At 44.6% G+C, this 12,353-nt stretch overlaps 1 protein-coding gene across 1 annotated transcript; it reads left to right on the top strand.

Moving 5' to 3' along the window:
• The first annotated feature begins 2,497 nt into the window (after positions 1-2,497).
• Positions 2,498-11,101, top strand: Trim21 (tripartite motif containing 21). Its single transcript, XM_070035157.1, has 7 exons — positions 2,498-2,583; positions 4,134-4,579; positions 5,065-5,160; positions 6,167-6,397; positions 8,480-8,502; positions 9,939-10,039; positions 10,367-11,101. Exons 2-7 carry the CDS (start codon positions 4,169-4,171, stop codon positions 10,933-10,935), a joined length of 1,431 nt encoding a protein of 476 aa, XP_069891258.1. The 5' UTR covers positions 2,498-2,583; positions 4,134-4,168; the 3' UTR covers positions 10,936-11,101.
• The last annotated feature ends 1,252 nt before the right edge of the window (positions 11,102-12,353 follow it).

Here is a 12,353-nt window from a genome sequence, read left to right as displayed (position 1 = left end):
CAAGACCTAAGTTCCTAACTAACCAAGTAGCTCTAAGACAATTTTATCCATTCCCACTATGTAAAACTAAATGGTATTTGCAAAACACTAAGTAGGTCTTTTGCCTATGTGCTCTCAGATCCACTTCTTTTCCCTGCTCTGTTCTTCATTGCAAGACAGCTAATTACACCTGTTGGAGTTCCCAGGATTTCTTACAATCTGGTTGCCAATTGGATTTATGCATTGCAAATATTGAAGACAGGTTGATCAGAGCCTCTAGAAGTTGAGGGAAGATGGAACTAGTGATACTCTGTTTAGAAGCCAATGAGAGGTTAAAAAAAAAAAGGCAATCAGAAGTGAATAAAAGGGGAGAAAGACAAGGAAAATGCAGAAAGCAATGGAGTTCATTATCACACTGAATAAGAATTTGAAATTACTTTCAAAGAAGACACAGCAGATCCCTCAGCTGGCAGGCTTGCTCATCAGAAGAATTACAAGCAGGAATGACACCTTGAAATAGTAAAGAATAACTGCAGGCTATATTAATTGTCATAAGATAGAACATGAAAGTTAGCAACCCTTTATTCTCCATTGGTGGGGGGGGGGCATTGTGGGGCTTGACTCAGGGCCTGGGCATTGTCTCTGAGCCTCTTTGTGTTCAAGGCTAGCACTCTACCACTTGAGCCACAGCACCACTTCCAGCTTTTGAGTGATTAGAGATAAGAGTCTCACAGGGACTTTTCTGCCTGGGCTGATGATCCTCAGATCTCAGCCTCCTGAGTAGCTAGGATTACAGGTATGAGCCATTAGCGCCAGCTCTCCCCAATTTTTTTTAAATTTTTTATTGTAAAGATACTGTACAGAGGGGTTACAGTTACATGAGTAAGGTAATGAGTACATTTCCTATCAAGCATTGTTACCCTCTCCTTTGTTTTTCCCCCTATTATCCCTTCCTTCCCCATTTCTCCAACTCCTCCCTCCACCCCCCAGAAGCTGTAACCATATAAGATGATGCTAAGCAAAATGAACCCCAAGATAGGGACACACGAGGTTTTTTCTTTGTCTCTTCAATTTTTATTAGCCTACATCAGTTGTACAAAGGGGTTTCGTTGTGATGTTTCCACATACGCATATAATGTACCTCAATGAAACCCGTTCCCTCTGTCCCTCCTCTCCTTTCCCCTCCCTTCTTCTTGGACCATTTCAGAAGTTTTTGGTTGGTCTTAAGGCTTGAACTCAGGCTCTAAGTGCTGTCCCTGAGTTTTTTTTGCTCAAGGCTAGCACTCTACCACTTTGAGCCACCACAGCTCCACATCCAATTTTCAGGTGTTATAGACAAGAATCACAAGGATTTTCCTGCCCAGGCTAGCTTTTGAACCATGGTCCTCAGATTTCAGCTGAGCAGCTAGGATTGCAAGTGTGAGCTGTCCGTCTTAGAAATTTTTAGATGAACAGTTTAGTGCCACTGAGAACTACCAAGAAGGGTGTCAAAGCCAAATTTCTCAGTTCCTTCCAACCTAGACATTTACCTTTCTTTTTTTTCCCGTCCTCTATAAGTAAAAATCATTAGTTGAACTTCATTAATATTTATGGATCTAGGAAATGCAAACTTTGCCAGTACCTGTGGACTCCAGGCTCTTAACCGTTGGTTGTAGACTTACCACCACCGTCTCTGTAAGGGTTTTCAGCCTTGAACTGGAGATACACCAATGGTTGGTCTCTTGTTCTGAGTCTTCTGAGGACTTGGCTTGGAATGTGCACCCAGAATGACATTCTAAGGATTTTTTAAATATGTTTTATTGTTACTGTGGAGGTGATTACAGAGGGGTTACAGTTATGTGAGTCAGGTAAAGAGTATTTTTTTGGGGGGGGGTCCAGTCGTGGGGCCTGAACTCTGGGCCTGGGTGCTGTGCTGTCCCTCAGTTCTTCAGCTCAAGGCTAGCACTCTACCACTTGAGCCACAGCGCCACTCCCGGAATTTTTCTTTTTGCTTATGTGGTACTGAGGAATCGAACCCAGGGCCTCAGGCATGCAAGGCAAGCGCTCTACCACTGAGCCACCTTCCCAGCCCCAAGAGTACATTTCTTTTTGAACCATGTCACCCCCCTTCCCTTGCTCTCTCCCAGTTTGTTCCTCCCTCCCCCACCCACCAATCATATAGTTCATTTTCCACATAATGTCAAGTGAGGACCACTGCTGTATTTGTTCACCCTTTGTCCCACCTTTCCTGTGCACCCCCCCCCCACCTTCCCAAAGACAGATGAACAAACAAGACAAAGGAGAAAGACAACAAAAACAGCAATCTCTTGTTTCCATTCCTTGGAGTTCATTTCGTAAAATGTTGTTTTCTATGATCTCAAAAGACAGAATATTCTAAATTTCCTTCCGTCCTGTACCCAGGAAGCTCAAGCTAGGACAGCCCAGCCTCGGAGCCCTCCCTCTCCCTGCTCCGCCTTCTCTCCTCCCATTTCCCCTCCTCCATCTCTCCCTTCTCCGCCTCTCCCTCCCGCCCCTGCCAAGGCTCCTCCTCTTTGGGACACTCCTCTGAGAGGAAATTGAAAGTGAAATAAGGAGCTGGCCACCGACTCGGAGTTCCCTGGTAAGGTGAGTGAAGCCTCCTGATCGTGGTACCCCGCCCTGCCTAGGGACCCTCATCTCCCTGCCCCAGATCCGAGGGTATGGTCCCCTCCAATCACATCCCTCCCACTTGTCCCTGCTTTGAAGCTAGGGTCGCTCTAAGTGGCCCAGCGTCCCTCCCCATCCAGGCCTGTCTGCCTGGGAGGGGGCTGGGCGCTGAGTGTGACTTTAGTCTCTGCTGCTAGGGATCTGGCTGTCCGGTTGCTGCTGGCATCTGAGCTGGTACACTGCCTTGGGGGAGGGGGGGAAGGGAATCCAGACCCTAACCCAGTCCAGAGGACCGCTGGAAATCTGATGGAGGGGAGGGGTGGCCTGCTTGGGGTGGTCAACTAGAAACTTACGTGAGTTCAGGGCTAGAGGAAACTGAGACAGGAATTAAAATTTTTTTGGGGGGTGGGGGGGTCCGGTCGTGGGGCCTGAACTCTGGGCCTGGGTGCTGTCCCTCAGCTCTTCAGCTCAAGGCTAGCGCTCTACCACTTGAACCACAGTGCCACTTCCGGCTTTTTTCTTTTTGCTTATGTGGTGCTGAGGAGTCGAACCCAGGGCCTCAGGCATGCAAGGCAAGCGCTCTACCACTGAGCCACCTTCCCAGCCCAGGAATTAAATTTTGAGCAGCACAGAAAAAAAAAAATCTCAGATAATTGCTCGCTGCACACGCATGTGTGAACACACATGCACACATACACATATACACGTTTATATGTACATTTATAAGCACATGTGCCTATATACGCCTATAGAGGTACATACCCATGCACATATATTTTATATATGATAATACACATATGTGTGTATTATGCATGTGCTCTGTAGCCATGCATCCCTCAACCTTAAGAACAAGGATCTAACCTGAGAAATTTAGCATTTGGGCAAATCTCATGGAGTAGATTTAGGTTAAGCTAGACATCGCTGTTACACACCTAGGCTATAGGGTATATGACAGTATCATATACTGTACACAGTCCATCATTGACCAGAATGCCGTGGGGCACATGACTGCACATGGCATAGCACCTCTGTGAAACAAGGACGATGCACAGCAATCTGTAACACAGATGTATGATGGGAGACAAGGGATGGGGTCAGCATGGACAGTGAGGATGTATGCAGGGATGGATATGACACGTGATTTCTGGCATTCCCACCACTTTTCTCTGATTCTTCTGGAAACTCTTTTCGTCGGTCTGGATCAATGGGCCAGACTATGGAGGAAAGTCTCTGGTTGATATTCTTGCTTTCCCTTGTCTTTGCCTCTCCATTTTTATTCTCCCACATGTTTTTCTTTACATTGTTTCGGGGAAGTTGGTGTTTGGAGACAGGGTCTGGCTCTGTCACCCAGGCTGGCCTGGAACTTGCTGTGCAGTTCAGATTGGTCTCAAAGCCTTGATCCTCCCTGTCTCCAAGTCCTAGTGCTCAGATTACAGGCCTGTGCCACCACACCTGGCTTGTTTTTTCTCACTCCCCTCCGCCCCCCCCCATGCAAATCTTTTCTCTGTCTTCTCTCCCCACCCCTCAAGGTCTGGACAGTGCCCCTTCTCAGGACATCACCACAATGGACACAGAAATGCCCCTGGCAAAGATGTGGGAGGAGGTCACCTGTTCTATCTGCCTGGATCCCATGGTGGAGCCCGTGAGCATCGACTGTGGCCACAGCTTTTGCCAGGAATGCATCTCTCAGGTCGGGAAAGATGGAGGCAGCGTGTGTCCTGTGTGCCGGAAACACTTTCTGTGCAAGAACTTTCGGCCCAACCGACACCTAGCCAACATGGTGGACAACCTTAAACAAATAGGCCAGGATGATACCAAGAAGGGCACACAAGAGAGACAGTGTGTGACTCATGGAGAAAAACTTCACCTGTTTTGTGAGGAAGATGAACAGGCCCTTTGCTGGGTGTGCGTCCAATCCCGGAAACACCGAGATCACACCATGGTCCCTATGGAGGAGGCTGCTCAGGTATACCAGGTGAGTCCCTAATGCAAACACAAACAGGTATAAAGGTAAATCCTGACACATGCCTTGTTCCCCCAAAGAGGGGATAGGAGTGAGCTGCCTCTGGAGTTGAGAAACTGGGAAATAAGAGAAGATTTCAGGCTAACCATTAACCTTCTCATTCCTCTGAGTAGAAGCTTTGCTATCAGGAAATGCTAGAAGGATCATGTTTACTCTCAGCCTCCTGGCGAGCTGAGAATGAGTAGTGCCTCCCTCCCCCATTCTACCACCCTAATGGGGTAGCTCTAGTTTGTAAAGCACACTTTTTCCAAAGCCTTTCGGCATTCCTATTCCAGTCAGACTCTAGTTCTCTTTCTTTCCTCCCCTCAATTAGGTTTTTTCCAAGAATTACAGTGATCAAGCCATACTCCTACACACACACACACACACACACACACACACACACACACATAATTTCTTAATCTGTAAGAGAATTGACCATCTCTTTTATTCCACAGGAGAAGCTCCAAACAGCCTTAGTAAAACTGAGACAAGAGCAGATGTTGACTGAGAAGATGGAAGCAGATCTTGCAATGAAGAGAGAAGACTGGAAGGCAAGAGCCCAAAGTCTGGGCAGGGTCCAAGGACTTAAGCTCAAGAAACCCTTAACCAAAGCTTTGTCTTATCTAAGTAGTGATGGAGTTGGTATATATCTAGCTCTCCAAGAACATCTCTCCTAGGTCTCCAGATACAGGGAAGTAAACTTTCTCTCAAAGAAAGCTCCCACTGAGGTACAAATATCAGAAATAACTGCAAAAGGTTCTGATGCTGAAAGGCCCAAGCTATTTTTTTTAAAGTCCCCACCACTCTGAGCCCAATCTCAGATGAGTATAGTGAAAAGCCCAGCCGTTAGGCCTTTTAGAAAATGGTAGAGAACAACTGTGAAAAGACAGACTGTAATGATCCGCCGAGTATTGAGGTAGGAAAACCAGTCTGGCCACGTGGTTGCTTAGCCATGACCAGATCACTGGTTTAAATTATAATGGAAAATGAAAGCCTGTTCCGCACTTGTGATTTGCTAGTAGGATAGGAATAGAAGGAATTTACAACCAGTAAACATCAGAAGAGAAAGATTTGGGATTGAGGAAGATTGGAGCCCGGTCATGGTCACAAATGAGATCATTCTGTGTCATTAGGTGACCTCCAGTTGCCAACAAGAGCAGACAAGCAAAGAATATCCACGCCCACCCTTAACCCAGGACTTACAAATAGTATCAGGAGTAGGGATGGGTTTTACTCTCTAACTCACTGAGGTTGAAAGAAAAGAGACTCATTTGGGTAGTGACTAGGTTTTGGAAAAGAGGTTTAGAAAAGAATCTGCTGGTGTCAGCAGTTAGTATAGCTGTGGTTGTAAGACAAATCAATGAGCCCCACCAATGCCATTTTCCCTTACCCCAGGAGCCTCACCCACTCACCTGCCTATCTCCCCTGCAAAGTTGAATGTCCCATGTTTTCCCAAACATAACCAGAAGGATGAGTCTCCAAGAGAAACACTTCCCTCTCCAAAGATCATGAACATTCATTAAAAAAGCTATCTCTTTCCTTTTCTTGACACCAAAGAGGAAGGTTGAGACACACAAACTGAGGATTCACGCCGAGTTTGCACAACAGAAAAGCTTCCTGGTTGAAGAGGAACAGAGGCAGCTGCAGAAGCTGGAGCAGGATAAGAGAGAAGAGCTGAGACTCCTTGGGGAGACAGAGGTGGAGCTAGCACAGCAGAGCCAGGAACTACAAGAGCTAATCTCAGAGCTGGAGTGGAGGAGTCGGAGTTCAGCATTGGAGATGTTGCAGGTAACACTAGGAGAGAGATTCAAGGAGTAACTGAGAAAAGCCAGTGCTCTCTGAAGCAACTGTCACAACAAATAGAATCCTAATCCTTGGGGTAGTCTTAAATTGGAATTCAGCTCATAAATGGTATGCACTCAAGGAATAGAAGGCTATAGATTTAGGAAGAAATATTCTGCACAGCAAAAAACAGGAACCAACATCTTTGGAAAGTGTCTAACATATAGCAGGTGTGGGAAACTTGAGAAAGTTCCTTAGTCTTTCTGGGAAAGCATTAAGTTTCTTACACCTTAAACAGATTATCTGTATGTGTGTGTGTGAGAGAGAGACAGACAGACAGACAGACAGACAGACAGAGACAGACACACAGACAGACAGACAGACAGAGACAGAAACAGAGACAGAGGGGAGGGAGGTATACTAGAGCTTGAATTTAAGGCCTGAGTATTGCCCCTTATCTTTTGCATTCAAGGCTGGCATTCTGCCACTTAAACCATAGTTCTACTTCCAGTTTATTGATGGTTAATTGGAGATAAGAATCTCCTGCCCAGGCTGGCTTTAAACTGCAATCTTTAGATCTCTGCTTCCAGAATAGCAAAGATGGCAGGTGTGGACCACCAGTAGTGACCAGCTTAAATGGATATTTTCTAACATCTCAAGCCTAAAAGTGCTGTGAGAGAATTAAATGAGAAAATCCATTAAAGATTTCAAATGAATATCTGCCTGTAATAAAAATTCATTTCATTGTTCTAGTCTTTTCAGTTCAGTCTAAAGAGACTGAACTGAAAATTGAGTCAGTACCTTCATTCACTAGTTCTCTGCATCATATGCATTATGGAAATAAGTTGGATCATTTTTTTTCTTTGCCTAAATACAGTTTCTTGATTTCTGAAAGAATGAAATGACCAGACAATCAAGAATTCTCCCTGTTAGTCATACATGCATCTTTATACTTCCTGTTTCTCTGAACTACTAAATGATCCTAACATATATCTTTAAATTATCTTATTGTTTTTTCCTGAAAATTTAGCCTAAAACAATTTTTCCCAAAGATGTACTAGCTAAGATATCATCTACTAATGTTACTGGATCTCGGGTGGTAGGGGGAGGGGGAAGAAGAGTCATTCTAACTTATTCCTACCAGTAATCATAACTGCGCATTCTTAGCTAACACTCTCCAGAATTCAGGCAGAAATAAGAATCCCATTTCGCCGATGACAAAATGAAGAAGAGATACAAAGAGACTTAGTGAAACATTAAAGCTAAATGACTTGATTGGGTGGTAATTGGCAGAGTTCAGATTATAATACTCACATAACTTTTTAAGAAAGCATCAATGCCCATTCTGCTGGAAATCATCTGGCCTCCACCAGTGATATGTTGGCCTCACTTTGGGAATCTCTGGACTTCATGGGTTCAGAAGTCCATGCTCCTCTAACATTCTAGAGTTCTTTTTTCCATACTTTCTGTCCCTTGGTTAGCGTCATGAAGACTTTTTTTCTTTCTGGCTGTACAAAGAAACTGTATTCATTTCATTCACCAGGCTCTCTTCTGCCCCATATTGAATTTTTAGATGCCTTTTTGACTGGGCTTAGGTACTTTTCAGATGTAAGATGCCCCAATCCCTGCCAAATAATATTCTCAGTTGGTTTAACTTCATATACAGGAGAGAGCTATAACCAACCAATAAGGTACAAGATAAGAGATTAACCAACCAATCCTTTCTCCCCAAAGAACTCAAGCCCACAATTGAGAGGGACCCATTTCTGGGCATCTGACTTTGGCTGTTTCTCCCAGCAGCCATCTCTGGGTTTCTGCAACTGAGAATCTGGTCTTCCTTGTTTGTTTTCTGAATCAGAATTTTTAATCTGAGGGTCTTTTTCTAGTTATAAATCATACTCATGCTGGGTTTCTGGTTACTCTATAATATCCATGCATCCTTTCTGATACAAGCTGGTCTGACTTGTCTAGAGAAGTCAGATCGAAGCCCTGAGGACCACCTGGCGGGAGCATGTCACTTTCATGTGTGAAATCTCAATAGTGGACCTGCATCTCCAGCACTTAACTCTCTGTCTCTTTTTTCCTCAGGAGGTGAGAACTGTCCTGCAAAGGTAAGGATATGCTTTCTTCCTTAGCAGAGAGGGTAGAAAAAGGCATCTCTTCCTATGAAAAGCGTTATTGAGTTGGGAATATGTGCACTGAAATTTCCCCTGTTCCTTTCTATTTATTCTCAAAGAACTGATCTTCTGTTTTTTTTTTTTTAATCTGAGCCAGGAGCCAGTGGCTCACACCTGTAATCCTACCGTAAAACTCTTATCTCCAATAAACCACCAGAAAACCGGAAGTGGCACAGTAGCTCAAGTGGTAGAGTGCTAGCCTTGAGCTGAAGAGCTGAGGGACAGCGCCCAGGCCCAGAGTTCAAGCCCCATGACTGACCAAAAAAAAAAAAAAAAATCTGGTCCCAGAAGACTAATAAATAGTCATCTCAATTGAAAAATTCCCCTGACTTATAATTTCTTCACATAGTTTGGTCCAACAAATAAGGGCATCTGAAAACTTCTGAGTCTATAATTTCCTGGACTCTTTTTTTTCTGTTTGTTTTTTAGAAGCACTGGGACTTGAACTCAGAGCCTTGCATTTTCTAAGCAGGCACTGTATTACTTGAGCCATGCACCTAGTCCTTTATTGCTTTAGTTATTTTTCAGATAGAGCCTCATATTTTCAGTAGGACTCCCTTAGACTTAGTCCTCCTATCTATACCTCCTGCTGAGATGAGTGCATGCAGCACTATACTAAGCTTATTGATTGGTATATAATCACACTAACTTTTTCCTCAAGCCACAATCCTCCCAACCTGTACCTCATGAGTACCTTGGATTATGGGCATAAACTACCACACCTGGCTAAGAGACTCGTTTTTGTTTGCTTGTTTTTGTGTAGGTCCTAGGGCTTGAACTCAGGGCCTTGACACGGTCCCTGAGCTTTTTTTCTCAAGACCAGCACTCTACCACTTGAGCCACAGCTCCACTTCTGGCTTTGAGTGGTTAATTAGAGATAAGAGTCTCACAGACTTTCCTGTCCAGGCTGGAATTGAAACTGATCCTCACATCTCAGCCTTCTCAGTATCTAGGATTACATGTGTGAGCTACTAGAACCTGGCAAGATACTCTTTATAGCTGGAAAACTCCCAGAATGAGCCATGAGTAAGATCTGCAGCATGAACAAGAGTCCTTGAGGGTATTACAGAAGCAACTCAGCCTGTTACCAGATGCCTGCCTAGCTGAGAAAATGAAATAGAATGCATTTGCACGTTAACCTGAGCTTTAGAGAGACCAGATGGACTGTCTATGTACTATAGACATTCCTGGACCAGGAACTCTTCGATTTAAACTAAATCCTACTTTATTTTTGCCTTTTATCTGGACACTTGAGTATAACAGGTGTTTGTAAATTTGTATTGAATTAAATTCTCAAAATCTTCCACAAAGATGGTCCTTGGGCCCTGGGGGAAGGGTTCAGAAGGGTCTCAAACTCTCTTTCCCCCCAGGATTGAGTCCTGGAACCTGAAGAAGCTGGACATTGTCTCCCCAGACATAAGAAGTGTGTGCCATGTGCCAGGGCTAAAGAAGATGTTGAGGGCATATGGAGGTGAGGCAACTTCTAAGAATTGTGGGGCTGAAACAGAAGGAGAGAATGGGAGCGCTGAGTGGATCTAGGCTCAGAGAGAATAGACAGAAAGCAACACGAGGAAAGGTAAAGGGTTGGGATAGGTGGGGCAGAAACAGATTAAGGAAATTTCCATCGAAGATTAAAGAAAGAGCCAGAGTTGTTTATCATTTTCTCACAAGATAAACTTCAAGGTTACCCCTCTTACCTTTGGCTTGGACACAAATCCACAGGCCCTTGGTTACAGACCCACCCCATCCCTTCCCCCACACACACACCCCTATCACCATCTTTCTCATCGTTCTGCAGTATACATCACTCTGGATCAAGACACAGCCAATCCATGGCTCGAACTTTCTAAGGATCGGAGACAAGTGAAGCTTGGAAACATCCAACAAAAGGTGCCCAAGAGCGAAGAGAGATTTGATAATTACCCCATGGTCCTAGGTACCCAGATCATTACCTCTGGAAAACTCTACTGGGAAGTAGATGTGACAGGAAAAGAGTCCTGGGACCTGGGGGTTTGTAGGAACTCTGTGCAGAGGAAGGGACATTTTTTGCTCAGCCCTGAGAATGGCTTCTGGACAATTTGGTTGTGGAAAAAGGACAAGTATGAGGCTGGCACCTGCCCTCAGTCCTCTCTCTACCTTCAGGTGGTGCCACGCCAAGTCGGCATTTTCCTGGACTATGAGGCTGGTATTGTCTCCTTCTACAATATCACTGACCACAGCTCCCTCATCTACACCTTCCCTGAATGTAATTTTGATGGGCCTCTGCGGCCCTTCTTCAGCCCTGGTTTCAATGATGGAGGAGGAAACGCAGCCCCTCTAACCCTTTGTCCACTCAAAATGGGAAGACCAGAATCTGCTGATGACTGAAGGCTTTCTCAGGACACTTCACCCCCTTCCTGTTGGTATCCCTACTCAGCCACGAACTCTGCCTCCTTTTCTCATTAACTGTCAAACCCCTTTTCTTACAGAGGTATCAGGATCAAGCACTGAAAGTTAATGTCAAAAACCTTCAACACGATATTCCTGTCCTAGAGTCCGTTATAATTCCATTTACTGAAGCATACGCCTCAGATTTGGCCCAAACTCATGTGAATCAATTTTTTAAAAAACCTGTTATTAGCCGGACACCAGTGGCTCACACCTGTAACCCTTACCACTCAGGAGGTTGAGACCTAAGACAGGGTTCAAAGCCAACCTCGGGCAGACAAATCCATGAGATTGCTATCTCCACTTAACAAAGCAAAGAGCCAGAAGTAGAGGCATGACTCAAATGGTAGAGTACCAGACATGAATGAAAAAGACCAAACAAGAACAGGAGGCCCTCAGTTCAATCCTCAGTACTGGCACATAGGCGCGAGCATGCACACACACACACACACACACACACACACACACACAAAATGTTTCTACCTCCATTTTATGCGTTGCTTTGTTTCTTCTCTCTGCCTTCAGGCTATTGCCTTTGGTCAGACCTCCATTTATTATATCTTTCAAAGTTATCAAAAGAGCCTCCCCCACCCCCAAAAAAGCCTAAGAAGTCTACCCCATTCAGTCATTCAATCCTGGTCCTTAGGGGACTGAAAATACATCACTCATGTTGATGTGCCTTTAATGTTGCACGTGCTCTTCCCATACCTGGAGTGGTCTTCTGTGTGTTTACATCTTATGGCCTAGGTCAAGAACATCAAGATGCCTCATAGCAGTTACTATGGTGATAGAGGCCATTCACAACTCAATGGGATATTACCTCCTTACAATGAGGGAGTTCCTGATTTTGAAAGATTTAATTATGTTTTGATATATCTGTGATATTTAGAGACCTGAAAGGGTTTCTGTCCATTTTTCCATGCATTTACCAGTGACAACATCACAGGTTCTCGAGCGCTCTGCCCAGGGAGGGTCAAGTTGGGATGCTTCTAATTTCAGTGTTTTTCCCAACTCCTCCACCCTTTCCATACCCTTGCAATCCTTTTACTGTCATGTCTCCTCCCTCCCCAGGCTCCACAGATGACAGAACACCTGCTGCACCCATCCTTGTGGATATCCTATATGATATCCAGTGCCATCCAGCTGATGATCCAAATACAAATATGTCACATATACGTGGATATGTCCTAACAACCCCCACACACACTATATGTAGTCCATATATCCTAATTTTAAAAAGATCTTCATACTACATAATCTAATCCCAAAGTTGCTTCCAGTATTACAGAATGGCTACCAGAAATCAAACTGTGCTTTCCCTAAATCTTGGGGAGGGCGGGGGGAGACCCAGACTTCAC

The sequence above is a fragment of the Dipodomys merriami genome, unplaced genomic scaffold (genome assembly GCF_024711535.1).
Source record: "Dipodomys merriami isolate MVZ:Mamm:240054 unplaced genomic scaffold, mDipMer1.0.p SCAF_25, whole genome shotgun sequence".
Classification (NCBI taxonomy): domain Eukaryota; kingdom Metazoa; phylum Chordata; class Mammalia; order Rodentia; family Heteromyidae; genus Dipodomys; species Dipodomys merriami.
The sequence above is the reverse complement of the archived record's forward strand: the minus strand, read 5'-3'. Positions and strand labels throughout refer to the sequence as shown.